The 14,309-nt window shown below is 44.8% G+C and overlaps 1 protein-coding gene across 6 annotated transcripts in view; it reads right to left on the bottom strand.

Moving 5' to 3' along the window:
- Nucleotides 1-14,309, bottom strand: part of STK39 (serine/threonine kinase 39) — a 324,725-nt gene that overhangs the window by 250,802 nt on the left and 59,614 nt on the right. For all 6 annotated transcript variants that reach the window (XM_045033904.1, XM_023259427.2, XM_045033901.1 and 3 more), the window contains one exon: nucleotides 1,947-2,059. In XM_045033904.1, coding sequence (XP_044889839.1) covers nucleotides 1,947-2,059 — 113 coding nt within the window. The remainder of the gene's footprint in view (nucleotides 1-1,946; nucleotides 2,060-14,309) is intronic.

The following is a 14,309-nucleotide window of genomic DNA, read 5'->3' on the forward strand; positions in this document are numbered from 1 at the left end:
AGAACGTGGAGGCCTGGGGCAGTTTGGGGCTTGGTAGAGATCAGGAACCACTGCGTCTGCCCAGAAGGCTGGTTCTGGAATTGTCAGACACAAATGCGCACAGGCCTCATACAGACCGTGTATAAATATTCTGCTGGTACCAACAGGATGGCCATGGGACCTCCAACAGAGCGCCACAATCAAATACAGTCATCACGAGCAAATGTGTGAGTGGTATTTCCAGACAGGGCATATGGAAATGTACTCTTCAATCTTTTGTTTTTTTGTTTTTTTTTTAATTAGTGTGTACTCAGTATAGACTCAGAATCTGAGGACACCTATAAAGGGATCTTAGAGATTTTCCAACCCATCTCTCTTTCTAAATAGTGCAGTACAGTTAGATGACTTGACCAAAGGTAGAAAATAAGTTGGTGGCAGAAACAGGACCCGACTCTCCCCACAGTTTGTTAAGTGCTTTTTCCACTTGGGAAAAGTGACCTTCAAAATTGGTCAGGTGACGAAGGCACAATTTTATTGGTCGCTGTGATCACAAGCAACAGAAGGATGCAGCAATAATTTCAGTAAGAGCAAAGCACAGCTGATATTTTGAAGAAGGTAAAAAGCCTTAAATACATGCAAATTCTGTGAATTTGGGGCGTTTTCTTCCTTCCTCCCTTCCTCCTTCTCCCTCCCTCCCTCCGTTTCTTTCTTTCTCTTTCTTTTCTTTCTTTCTTCTTTCCTTCCTTTCTTTCTTTCTGAAATTAACATTAAATCGTGGTAGCCCTTCCTTTAATCTGAGTTAGCTGGCAATCTGTCGCTTCAATCCCAGTGAAATCTATGCCTTGTGTAGCCTAATTTAAAATGTGAGGCCAAACAGATCTGGAAAAGTACAGCTTTATCCTTGTACTTAATTTATACTATAGTGTGCTGTAATTAAGCCTGAAATAAAAGCTATATTCTGAGTAAAGACAAAAAGCTCTTGTTAATGGCATTCCATTCCCAATGTAGAACACAACAAAAGGCTTCTTCATTTGGAGCCAAATGTCATTATACTTTGTAGCTTGTGTGGAGCTGTCGTACTAATATTTGTCCTGGGATTAGGGTTGGGATAACCAATCAGTTAACTCCTCCACCGCAGTTTCCTATTATCCTCAAATAAATGGCCAAAAGGAAAAAAAAAAAAAAAAAAAAAAAGAAAATTGGCAGGCAGAAGGACAACTATATTTATGAGATTAAACTCTCAAACCCTTCACAGTTTGCCGGGCAACTAATAACCATTTGCCAAGCTGTTCATTTAATAATGAGTCGGTTAAGCCAAGAGCAAATGTTCCTGCAACCAACCAGTGCTACTATAGTCATACCCACACTGAAAAGCTCCAATCATTTACGTAACGTACATACTTCATTTAGAGTAAGAGGTACACGGTGCCACGTACGAGAAACAGACTGCTTTTGTTAGCCAAACCCAAGCCACCCTGCAGTATTCTGAATAACTGACATGTGTAGGTCATTTTGTAATTTCTGAAAGGCACAGTGGCCGACAAACTGTTTGGAGAGTAATTCCTGTTTGTGTCATGATTCTAGACAGAGGGCCAGAAGCTCTCCACCCGGCTCGGCACTTGCAGTATCACGTGGCCTTAGGTCAGCTAACTGCGTCTGCTCCCTGCTTTTCCAAAATAGAGTCGTCAGCCCTGAGACCATCCCCACCCTGGAATTATGAGGACTGAACAAAATCCTGCTTGTCAAAGCAAAGTAAGTCATACGCTATACAACACCATCATCAGGTACGATATAATTAAGCAGGGGAGGAAACGCGGTGTGGGCTGCTTTCCAAGAAACACGTGTGTCCAAATAGGAGCGAACACCAAGCTGCCTTTGCTCTCCTTTCTCCTGTTTCTCTGGCCCATCTCCACACACCCATAAGTGACGAGGAGCAACCAGCAGGGATCCTTCACTTTTTTACTTACTAATAGCTCATCCATACTGGTCTGGCATTTTTCCAAGTTGATCCGCTTTATGGCTACACGTTCTTGCCTGGGCTTGCAAAGGGCAGCCTGGACCACAGCAGTAGCTCCACTGCCTGAAACGAAATAAAAACAGCATCAGCTATCAAGGGGCATGCTGTCTGGTCAATGTTCGTCACCCCCTTCATAAACAAATACCTATTTTTTAAAAAGTCTTCTCCTTAAGGTATTCAGAACATTACCTTTTGACATCTTTGTAAAGAGTTTCTAAATCTGAAAATAATCCTCTGTGGGAGAAAAGGGAAAATGTGGACTGTTCTACAGGCTACAAAAACAGTATCTGTACCCAGGAGGGCGACCCACATCGAAAAAGCCCACTTTCATATGGCAGGTGTATTGCCGCCCAGGACAAAGGCTGACCAAGTGATGGGTCTGAGGTCACAGGGACAAGAGACATGAGCGTCTGAGCACAACACTGCGTGGAGGCCATTACCATCCTTGGCTCCCAGTATTCTCTAACTTCAGTGCCCTTAAAATATCTCAAGCTCTTCTTCCACTTCAGCCCAAGCCAAACCACTACAGCTTGAGCTACTTCAGGGTTTCCACGAGATGCTGTGACAACTTATCTGCTCTGAGTGTTCTTTGAGCTTCTTTCTTCTGCGCTTGCTCTACAATTAGAAGAACAGGAATCAACCCAAGTATTCTCGTGTTGAAAGCACGACTTTCAAGGATGCCAAGCGAGTGATGCAAATGTGTAATTACAAAAGCTCTCGGCATTCATATGAATTTCCTATTTCTAAGGTTTCATGATCGTTAGCTAATGCACTCAAACTCCTAGGAGACAGAGTCATGTCATTATCCATATTTTATAAGAGCAAAATGTAGACGTGTAGTGATTTGTGGCAGAGCACAAAGAGCTCCTAATCCGATTTATATTCCACAGGGGCAAAAAGACCTCTGGGTTAAGGCATCTCACTTCTGCAGAGAATACCAAAACCCTCCTTCTGATCACATAAATCCTCTACCCCTGCAAGACTGCCAAAGAGAGAAACAGCCTAGGCCCAGGACTGTGTAAAAGAGGGTCAGATCTGACCATCTACCTTTCTCCTTAAAGCCTTTCTTCCAGGGCTACTTCTCGAATGACTCATCAAATATCATAAGATGTGGGCGGGGGCAGCTTTGGGCAATACAGAAGGGAGATCAGTATTCGCTTTCCTTACAGATGTGACAGACAGGGATGACATTTCTAGTACAAGTCCAATGCTTTCCCACGCCAAGGAAGTGCCCAAGTGGGTGTCTTCAGAGCTGAGATTCTGCCCTTTCTTTCCTCCTGTGGTCGCAACGTCAGCTCTGGCCCCCTGACCTGGTATCCCAAGCAGATCACCCTAAGCTCCAAAACTTCAAGACTCCCATTCCAGGAAGTCCAACCTGTGTTCATTGGGAAAGAAAATCTCCATATACTAACCACCCCCTGTATGGTATCTCTACTCATGCAATAATTGTCATAACAAGCCTGTTCACTTTTTGTTCCTAGCCTCATTTTATACGTGAGAACACTGGGACTTGGAAAACTTGCCCACGCAGCCAAGTGCCTGGGCCGGGGTCTGAGTCAGTCTGCCAGACTCCAAGCTCCATGCTCTTCCCTGCTTCCCATAGGCCAGAGCCCACGTTTCCCTTCCTCACTTGTCCTGGCCTTATAGGACCAGAAAAAAATGTCCTCCATGCTTGAACAAAAGAGAAACCACCTAGAGGGAAGATTCAAGCGAGCCTTACTCTCTCGTTCAAGGACAGAGTGCTGTTGTCAGAGGTCGTTAAAAGGGCCTCCCTGTCCCTAATCTCACTGCCTGCTCCATCAGCTTCTATTCCAAGTCCTACCACGTCGGCCTCGGCCCTGCAGATCACAGCATGCTGGGTTCAATCCAGAATGCTCTAGATATCAGAGCCAAATACTACAAAGAGCCCTGCTGATAGCAAAGTGTACTTTCCAGTCAAGGTCTCCAGAACAAGAGACCATCACTGGCGGAGCCACAGAGAAAGTGATAAGTAGCTGGTTAGCACTGGGCCTGGTATCCAGCAGAGAAATCAACAAACGTCTTTAACGAGCTGCTGATGGGAAGCCATTCTCAGCTCTACCTGTTGTAAAACTCTCCCCAATTCCACTCTCCATCCTTAATCCACATCCCAGAACACTTCAAAGCAGTGGAACTGAAAAACAGGAAAGATGAAAACAGATTCCCAGAAGGGATAACACAAGTGCCTGTAAAAGGGGACTGCCTCCCATAGTCTTTTAAGTCCTTGACTATAAAAAAAAAAAGTCTCCTGCCTTCCACAGACATATGCAAGCATGTGGACAAAAATAAGAATTCTGGAAAGAGAGGCAGCGGTGGGGAAAGCCTTGTATAGAGCTGAACAACCTCAGAGTTGCTATTACTTAACTGTGAGTGGCTGGAAAACAAGTGGCACCTTCTCATCTCTAGAGAGAACGCACCTGAGATGACTGTCACAGCATGAACACACGCAACCACCCCCTGGTCGATTTAGACCTCTTTGACTCCAAAGATTGCCTTCAACCACAAGAGAGATCAAGAGCAATGAGAGAGGGGCAGGAAGCCTTAAGGACCGTCAAGTCCAGTCCCTGGCATTACGGATGAGAAAGGGAAGGGAGAAGCACTCTCACCAGAAAGCACCCTGATCTGGACTTCTGTGAGAAATAAATTCCCGTTGTTTGAGGCACCCAGGTCACAGTGTTTTGTTACAGGAGCCCAAGCTGATTAATACAAAAAAGCCATCTTCATTATCCATCTACGTCACTGCCCCACTATCACCTGTGGTAAAGAATGCCCTACAAATTAGACATTCTCAACAGCTGCCTAATCGAGTTAAGCACTAGCTAAGACAACATTCAACTGAAGGGCCTCCGGTAGGCCACAGTAGCTCCCAAACCTTAGGTAAGGAAGACCCTAGAAGAGAAGGTTCAATAAACATTCTATGCAACTCTGGTAACAATTTCCTGTTTCCTAATTTCTAAATCTCAGTTTCCTTAATGGGCATAATAAAATCTACCTGTGAGGCCTAATTACATCCCTGGAAACATCAACTCAATGAACATTAGGCTCTCTCTCTGCAATGCACTTCTGTACCTGCAATGTAAAGGACATAGACTGTATCTATAGTTTGCACTCACCCCAGGGCAAAAGAGAAGGCAAAGCCGTTCCATGTAAGTACTAAGTATCATTCTGCTTACCAGGAAGATTCACTTGGTTTAAAGAGGGAAAGAGGAGGGCTAAGTTTGAAAACCAGAGGACTAAGTGATTTCTAAGGTCTGAGACAACATAATGAGTTGAACATAATAAAATAGAAGAATCCAGAGAATTCTGAAATAGCTATGAATTAATATTCTATAGCTAAACTTATTACTTATAATGTACTTTGATACATAACCTAAAAATCATTTTTAAAACTCTCAATCTGGATTGCATGAGTTCATAACCTAGGCCTGCCACATACTAAATGCTTATCCTTGGGGGCGCCTGAGTGGCTCAGTCAGTTGAGCATCTGACTTCAGCTCAGGTCATGATCTCATGGCTCAGTTTTTGAGTTTGAGTCCTGCATTGCACTCTGCTTTCAGCATGGAGCCTGCTTGGGATCCTCTGTTCCCCACTGCCCTCTCTCTGACCTCCCCCACTTGCACTCGCTCTCTCTCAAAACTAAAATAAAAACATTTTTAAAAATAAAAAACAAACAAATGCTTATCCTTGGATGATTTACTTAACTTCTCCATGCCTCAGTTTCTTCATTTGTATGATGGGCTCACAGGGCTCACAGGGCAGCTATGAGGATCAAATGAGTTAATGCATGGAAAGCCCTTAGAACCGTTCCTACATAGGAAGTACTAATTAAATCTTAAGTAAGTATACTATTCAGGGAAATCCCTCCAAGTCAACTGGTGTCCTGCCAATTTGTTGTTGCAATGCTACATATTTCATGATGTTGGTGTACCATAATTTATTCAGCCCTTCTTCTATTGATCAGTCTTCTCTTTATTTCCAGTTTTCTGCCCAATATGAATAATGTAGCAATAAAGATCTGGTACTTTAAAATATATGTATTAGTCTTTTTTTATTAAAAAAATTTTTAATGTTTATTTTTGAAAGAGAAAGAGCACAAACGTGGGAGAGGCAGAGAGAGAGAGAGGGAGACACCGAATCCAAAGCAGGCCTGAGGCTCTGAGTGGTCAGCACAGAGTCGGATGCAGGGCTCAAACCCACGAACCTCGAGATCATTACCTGAGCCAAAGTCTGACACGTAACCGACTGGGCCACCCAGGTGCTCCAAAAATATATGTTTTAGTCTTTATGTTAAAGACTTATATATATTAGACTAATATATATTTCCTTATGTTAAAGTTAGGATGTGGTCAATTGTCCAGTAACCTCTCCTCATGAGTATGTCAGGATTTTAAAAATAAACAAAATAGATATGTTAGCCTATAACATGAATGGTGGCCGGTGGAAGGAAGCTGTCATCACATCCTACTTAAATGAGGAGCACCAAGCCAAAACTTTTAACAAGAGTTTGCCCATCTCTTAGCACAGGAAAGAACTCTTTAATTACGCTTCCCTGTCCCTCCTCAGTGAATAGTGTCCAGAGCTGTATCAGGCTTTCTTTTTGGATGTGCTGGTTGGTGGTAGATAGTAAACCAAACAAATGGCTTTGGTCCGGCAGATGACTCCTTCCAATTCTCTGTTTATCCAACTTACTCTATGTATTCTATTTATATCATGTGCCCAACCTCAAAGCCCACGAGGCCAGTCAAGGTCACACGAGAGCCAGAAGCTGGCCAGTGAGTGAATGGACACACACGTGAGTTCTGCAGGGGCACAGCTGCCATTCTGCCTCCACTAATGTCACCACGGAAGCTTGCTGACCTAGCACACCAAGATTCCAATTTTTGCAGAGAAGCTGAAAACTCAGAATTTTGCTTGAGATCTCCTAATATGATAAGGTTAGCAATTAATGTTTTTAAATACAAAAGCATTACGAATCACATAAAAGCTTGCTGCACTCTGTATTTTGCCTCCCTGTGTTACTACTATTTGGCTTCAAAGGTGCACCCTTCCTTACCTGATGGTCCAGTTTTTAAATTATTAGCTTACACATATGAAGTTGCCATTCTTCCAGAACAAAAATGATCACATTTGATTCAATGTAACATATGCACATACTCAGGACACGGGCCCAAACTGATTTACTACATGTCACCATGTTACCATCCACCTCGTCCTACTATTTCCCACAAAGAGAAAACTCTCAGGGCTATTTGCCTGTCATTTGGTGCATCCTACGTGAAAGGAACAGCACAATAAGCTCTCAAGTCAAACACACAGAACAGAAACAATGAGACAGGGGTTATGTGTAATTCGCTATATGGATTCCTTAACAAAACAAGACACTACTGCTAAGCCTGTGTGTATAAAGGGCACAGACTGTGTGTATACACCAGGCAGCACACAGCAAGGCCACATTTCTCAAGGAAGCTACAAGCAGGGGACCCTCCTGAGTTACGGATTTCTGCCTCCATCAAGAGAACCAGTTGGTAGACCCACCTTCTGGGATTGCTAGAGGAGATTCAGAGCTCACACAGATGGAAGGAGAGAAGGGAGGAAGGAAGGGAGGAAGGAAGGGAGGAAGGAAGGGAGGAAGGAAGGGAGGAAGGGAGGGAGGGAAGAAGAGAGGAAGGCAGGACGAAAGGACTGACAGGCAGGCAGGCAACCAGGGTGAGGTGGAGAAATGACCACTGAGCAAATATCCTTACCTTTCACCACTGATCTGGACAAACTACGGTAACTTACCCGAGAAAGCCTGGCTTGTTGGAACCTTTAGAGGTCACAGACCTCACCAAAGAAAAGCAGCACTTGTATATAACTCAGCAAGAACCATCTGATAATGCCACAGAAAAACAAAAAGTAGCCTGGGGATCTGATCTTAAGAGAGATAGAGGGGAACTGGGATGTGGAATCAAATTGAAGAGAATGTCAATAAACTCACCTTGGACCTCAAGCTACATCTAAAGCAACAATTAGGGGGAAAAAAAACCAACAAACAAACCCTGTACTACATTTACTAAATTCAGAAAGTACATGGATTGGGATTACCTGATATAAATAAAATCAATAATAAATATGGGGGGTGTAAGTAAATTCTAGGCATCTGGTTAAAGAGGAGTGGTAAGTACACGAAGAGGAATTATTAAAAAAAACAGACTCCCATTGAATTCAATATGATTCATACTGGGATTTACTCATAGACATTTTTTGTTTTCTTAATGATATACAGTAGATTCAAAAAAAGCACTCTTTGAATATGATTACTTGCCAGTTTAAAAAAAGAAAAACTTTATTAGTCTGAAGAGCACTCATTTAGGGGTTAGACCCCTTAAAGCTTAAACTCTTCTAGGATTCTAGCCCTGATGCTGACTTGGAGGAAATGTCTTTCTCTGTGAATGTGCATTTATTTGCTAAGAAAAAGAACATCCTCTTTCCAAGGGGCAGGTGCTTTTGACAACCTAGCCCCAGGGACTGGTGGGGAATCACCTGAGACCTGCCTTCTCCAACAACCGCAGGTGAGTTAGTCATTTCCTCTCTGCTCCCGAGGACCAGGATTAGTGCGGCCTCATCCTAGCACTTCCACGAGCCTGGAGCGCTCTTCCTCTGCCGTATTACTCCTCGAAGCAGCCCTTCCTATGAGGTCCCTGCCTGGAGCAGGAGGCCTTCAGTAAGCATTTGCTAAGTGAATCAAAGCTCACGTCAACCCATCCCTGGGGAGACCACCTATCCACAAGGGAGGTGAAGCTGTGTTCTACACAAAGAACACCAGGCCCTGGCCAACTATACAATGTAGAAGCGAGGAGGAAGTGCAATTTTACTCAAGTTGTTATCTCTGAACCGCTCGTCGTGTGTGTTCTGAGTAGGCAGTCGGTGGGTAGTGGCAGTTAACTTCAAGAACAGGCCTAGGGAGCCTATCTGCCTGAAGGCATTTCTGATCCGCAGAACACCTGTTTTAATTCTGGAGTCAAATGTCACAGGAAAGCTCATACCGAAGAGCAGTGTGCCACCAGAATGGGTCAGGAACCTCAGTTTTTAAAAACTGAATCCCCGGGCCACCGATCAGCACAAAGGAGCTACACAAAATGAGGCAAAAGCTAATAACAGTAGGGCCTCTGATGATTCCACCTGAGAATAGTGACATAAAACACGTAACAGTGTTTAGAGGTGATGGAGCCACCAGCAGTCCTCCAAATCCGCCCCAGGAACCACTGCGTCAGGCCCTGGACTGCAAGAGGGACACATTCCTGCAGAGCGAACTGGATTTTTTATATTCATTTAAAGGTCGAAGTCAAGTCCTTGTCCCCTGCAAACCCAAAGCCCCATGATCTGGCAGGATTGAAAAACTTCCTGTTCTGTTCTGAGGGGGCAATTCAACCCCTCCCAGCAAAACCCACTCATTCTACTGATTAAATCAATCAAACGGAAGCCAACATTCCACAGAGGAATGTCCACTGCTATTCATACAGATAAACAGATACACCCACTGGCAAAGGCCAAAAGACACAAGTGTCCTGTTCTAACAGGGTGTCTCCCATTCCTCACTGCTCCAACCTTAAGCCACCTGGAAACGGGAAAGGCTGCACATGAAAAAGAAGGGGGCTGTCTCTACTTCAAGGTCAGTCCCATCCATCCTATGTCAGCTACACGCATGTTGCCTTTGTACGAACAAGAAAAAGGAACCTCTCTAAATGGACACCAACCTGGATGTGCCAGGCCTGACAAGTGGACAATGCACAATTAAGGGAAAAAGCTCCTTTCTCCCAGTTAACTGCATCCTAGCTCACTGGGCTAAACAAGGTTGGCTGTTCAGCCTCCAGGGGCAATGTACAACCTTGGTGGCCTTGGGACAAAGATTAGCATATAGCACCCATTCTATAAAAAAATTAGTAAAATTTGTTTCTAGACCCCAGGAAAAGCCCAGACCTAAGAAATAGCCCCATGAGAAGGCCCTGGATTGGGGTAGATTTTCTCAAAGCCTCAAAGTTACTCTGAGACAGAGTAACTACATCAGGAACATCTAAGATGTCTGTTTCAAAAACAGCCCATATCCAACCTATTGCATCAGAATGATTAAAACTGGAGAGATATGTGTCTACTTAACAAGCCTTTCTGGTGAGCCCCCTATACTCTCAAATTTGAAAAACATGGTTTCTGGGTATCAGCTTGCCTCTCCCTTCCCCTGCCAGGACACAGGAAGATTTATCAGTCAGGGGCCAGTTAGAAATATAGAAACAACGCTAGGTATTGCAACTGATACTATTTGATATAAACAAATGAGAAGACTGAGTAATAGAGCAAAACTGCAGGAAGTAGCTCCCACCCCTGGAGGTGGGCAGAGGGGGCACAGTGGGGAATCAAAGGGAGGAAGTGGGGTTATCAGAATCTAACAGTTGAGAGGAGGAGACCCACAGAGCTGGGACCAGACCTCTGAGGGTCAGGTGGCTGGCCTCTCAGGACCCTCTGTGAAGGTCCATGCAGGGCTGGGACTCAAACTTCTGAGGACGGCCAGGTGATGGATTCTCCAAGGGGTCTAGGAGGTTGGTTCCAGGATGTAGCAAGGAGCTGGAGACAGGTACCAACGGTGGCTAGCAGAGTGAAAGACCCTTTCTGGAACGAGGCTTACAAGCACAGCAAAGAAATGGAATGAATCATGTCCCTTCTGCCTCCTCCAGCCTCCCAGAAGCCCTCCAGCAACCCCTAGTAGCAGAGCTTAACCAGGAAACAGTAGGCAGAGGAGGAATGTAGTTTGCTGAGTAACAGCCCAACACACAAGCCCATCTAGGAAGGTCTGTCTGGTGCTTAGAGACAATCACTTAATAAGGAGCCAAGGGAGTATGTCCATCAGCTCCAACAAGAGGTTGGTGCCTATTCCAAGCTCTGCCTAGCAAGGGCCAGCCTTGTTCTTTTAATTCTCGTTCATTCTGTTTCCAAACACAATTCCTAAAATGACCCTTTTAATATCTAACACTCCCAAAATGTTCACTCTGTACTTACAACCCTAACCCAGCCCCATTCTATTTTTTTTTAACAATCACAGTTTTTTTTTTTTTAAACTTTATTTTCAGAGAGTGGGGGTGGGGGAGGGGCAGAGAGAGAAGGAGAGAATCCCTCTGCAGGTTCTGCACTGTCAGCAAAGAGCCCAATGTGGAGCTCAAATTCGTGAACCATGAGATCATGACCTGAGCCAAAATCAAGAGTCAGACGCTTAACCAACTGAGCCACCCAGGGGTCCCTTGCCCCATCCTATTGTCTTTTGGTCATGTAGTAGTTACGAGTGGGGGTCTAGGGCCAGACAGCCCTACCAGCTATATGACCTTAGACAAGTTGCTTTGTACATCTGTGCCTCAGTTTCCTTAATTATAAAAAGGAAATGACAATTGTAACTACCTCACAGGATGGCTGTAAATATTACGTGAGATAATACATAAAAACATAACAATATAAATGAACGTGTCTGGCACATAAGTAGCTAATTATGTTTTGACTGTATTAATATTATCAACAGTATGATTATCCCAGACACCTGGATAGAAACTAGATCTACTATAAGTTTCTTTAAAAAATGTCTTTTTATCCCCTTCCCCTGGGATCACTTCTGCTCCCACAGAGCACCGATACTTAGTTTCCTGTGAAGTTAACTTCACCTCTTGCAACCCTATTCCTGGTAGCCAGCACTGACAACTAATTTTTATGCTACAATGATTGGGTGTACAGAAAATTATGCAAGGAAATGATTCTTTGTTCAAGATCCACTTCTCTGGTAAATATCCATGGCTACCACATCCATGAGGCAACAAGTAACGATTCTCCTAGCTCAAGGACAGAGGGAAAAAAACGTCCACTCATGTTAATGCCACCCCCCCCCCCCACACACACACACACACCTCTCCATCTGATTTGACTTTACTCATAATCCCACTCCTGTTTTTCTGGTCTCCCCTGGCAACCTGAGGTTCTCCCCCAAGATATGCCACACGAGAGGAGGTAAGGGCAACCCTAAAGGGTAGAGGTCTTCCTGCCCTTTTCTCCTGACATGCTCTTCACCTAGACGGTGGGGGATGATGCCACAGTCTGAAACAACAGCAGAAAAGAGGTACGAGGGAGTGCTAATTACAAGAATGCCAAGGTTGAGAGTGGTGGAAAGCAACGTCTCCTCAATCCCAAGGGGCCCAGAGCATAGCTAAGTGACAAAGAAGATGAAGAAGTGACCCACAAAGGGCACTTCTCACCACTAAGGCCCTGAGGGAAGCAGCAGCATGCTGTCAATCCCTGCCTCCACCGGCGGAGCCCACGGGTCCCCACAAGGAAGCGCCTGCAAGGATCCCACGGTGCCATCAGGGGGAGCCTGGTGGGACATGAAGAGAACTCTCCCTCCCCTGGTTTTGAGGCTGGGAGCCAAAATATTAGAGAACTATGTAGGAATTGGAAAATGTGCAGACAATGGAGGGGTCACCTGGGTGTCCCATGAAACTGTAGATGCTGACTCAGGAGATCTGGGGCGGGAGCTCCCGGGTGATGTGACACAGCTGCTCCATGGACCACACTTTGAATTGCTAGAGCACAGGGGAGGCAGCTGACCCAAATCACCATGAAGGTGCCAGGTGCCCAGCTCCTAGCAAAGGAGCAGAAAGTCTAGGAACCTCCCAACCCACCTCCCCATACCCTGTGGCTGCCTGGGAAGCGCAGCATAGGAAAGCATATGCCCGGGGAGTCCAGGATAAGAGGCAGCAACCAGCCTGGGGAAGGGGCTCCCTGGCCGGCAGGAGTCCAGAGAGAGCAAATCCCTCTCCAGGGAACCCTGCTTAGTAACTGTATGTGTATTTAGTTCTTCAGAAATGAAGATTCAACACTCTTCTCCTTAACATTTAAGTTTATTATTTGATTTTGCAGGTACATTTTCAGAAACTGGCTACAAATGAAAGATGAGGCCAACTCTACTTTCTTGCCTCAGGAGACGAAGTGTAATTTAACTTCAAAACTATTTCCAGCAACTGTGGCTGAAATTAACTTGGGCTCCAGTTACCTGGAAATGTATTCCATTCATCCAAAAAACATGATTCCCCAAATATTATGGGTAACTAAGGGTACACAGTAAACAAAGATGAACAGCCAGATCACTGTAAATGCTTGCATTTCACATACGTTAAAGAATTAAACTTTATAGTAACACTACTATGTCTGAATTCAACATATACAGATTACCTGGTGTGGTATTCCAAGAAAAGGGATGATTACAAACAGTAACTTTGTTTCTTGGGAGTACTTTCTCTGGCACAGGTCCCCAGATCGACCACCACATCTCTAACTGGAAGCAGATGTGTGGTCTGCGGAGGGCTGCTGAGGATGGCATGAGCTGCAATATGACATGTAGTCATCCACTTGGCACCTTGTTCTAAACAGCTAGACTGCTTTGATTGGTACGTACTTGTTAAGTTGATCTTCTAAGAGAGAAACTCCTTCATCTCCTTCCTGTGTCGTTTCCTCAACAAATGATAGGAGGTGTTTAGTTTTCTGTGTTTGCCGTCAAGTTTGTGGTTAACTAATGTCTCCCTACCTTGAACTCTAAGCTCTCAGAAGGCAGTTTACCTGCGTTCTTAATGTGCTTTTGTTCACTGTCAAGACGACCTCTCCTGCACATAATTTAAGAAAAACCTATCGGCCAGGGCCTCAGGTCTAGGCTCCAAGCTGTTGGCCCACCAGCACTAGTGTATGGACCAAAGTCCTGAAAACGCCCCTGTTTCACATTCAGTCCCCTCGTGTATCCATTAGCTTCACATTACTTCACCCATACCAGTCCCAGTCAGGACACCAAAATGGCTACAGAGGTTCTAACAACTCCACTGGCATTAATGGGAATGGAGTGGGAAGAACACCCAAAAGCGCATGATCTACCAACTGTGCACAACTGCAACAGTGCCTTCAATACACATAGAATAATAGCATCTTGGAGTTGAAACAAACTTCAACTTATTGCTCGATCACATGACAAAGACTACATGTCTGTTTATTTATTTAAAAGACTTTATCGAGCTTCTAAGAAGATACTGGCCACTATTTAAGTTGCTGGAAAAGAGGCAGAGAATGGGGCACCTGGGTGGCGCAGTCGGTTAAGCGTCCGACTTCAGCCAGGTCACGATCTCGCGGTCCGTGAGTTCGAGCCCTGCGTCAGGCTCTGGGCTGATGGCTCGGAGCCTGGAGCCTGTTTCCCATTCTGTGTCTCCCTCTCTCTCTGCCCCTCCCCCGTTCATGCTCTGTCTCT

The sequence above is a fragment of the Felis catus genome, chromosome C1 (assembly GCF_018350175.1).
Source record: "Felis catus isolate Fca126 chromosome C1, F.catus_Fca126_mat1.0, whole genome shotgun sequence".
Lineage (NCBI taxonomy): Eukaryota > Metazoa > Chordata > Mammalia > Carnivora > Felidae > Felis > Felis catus.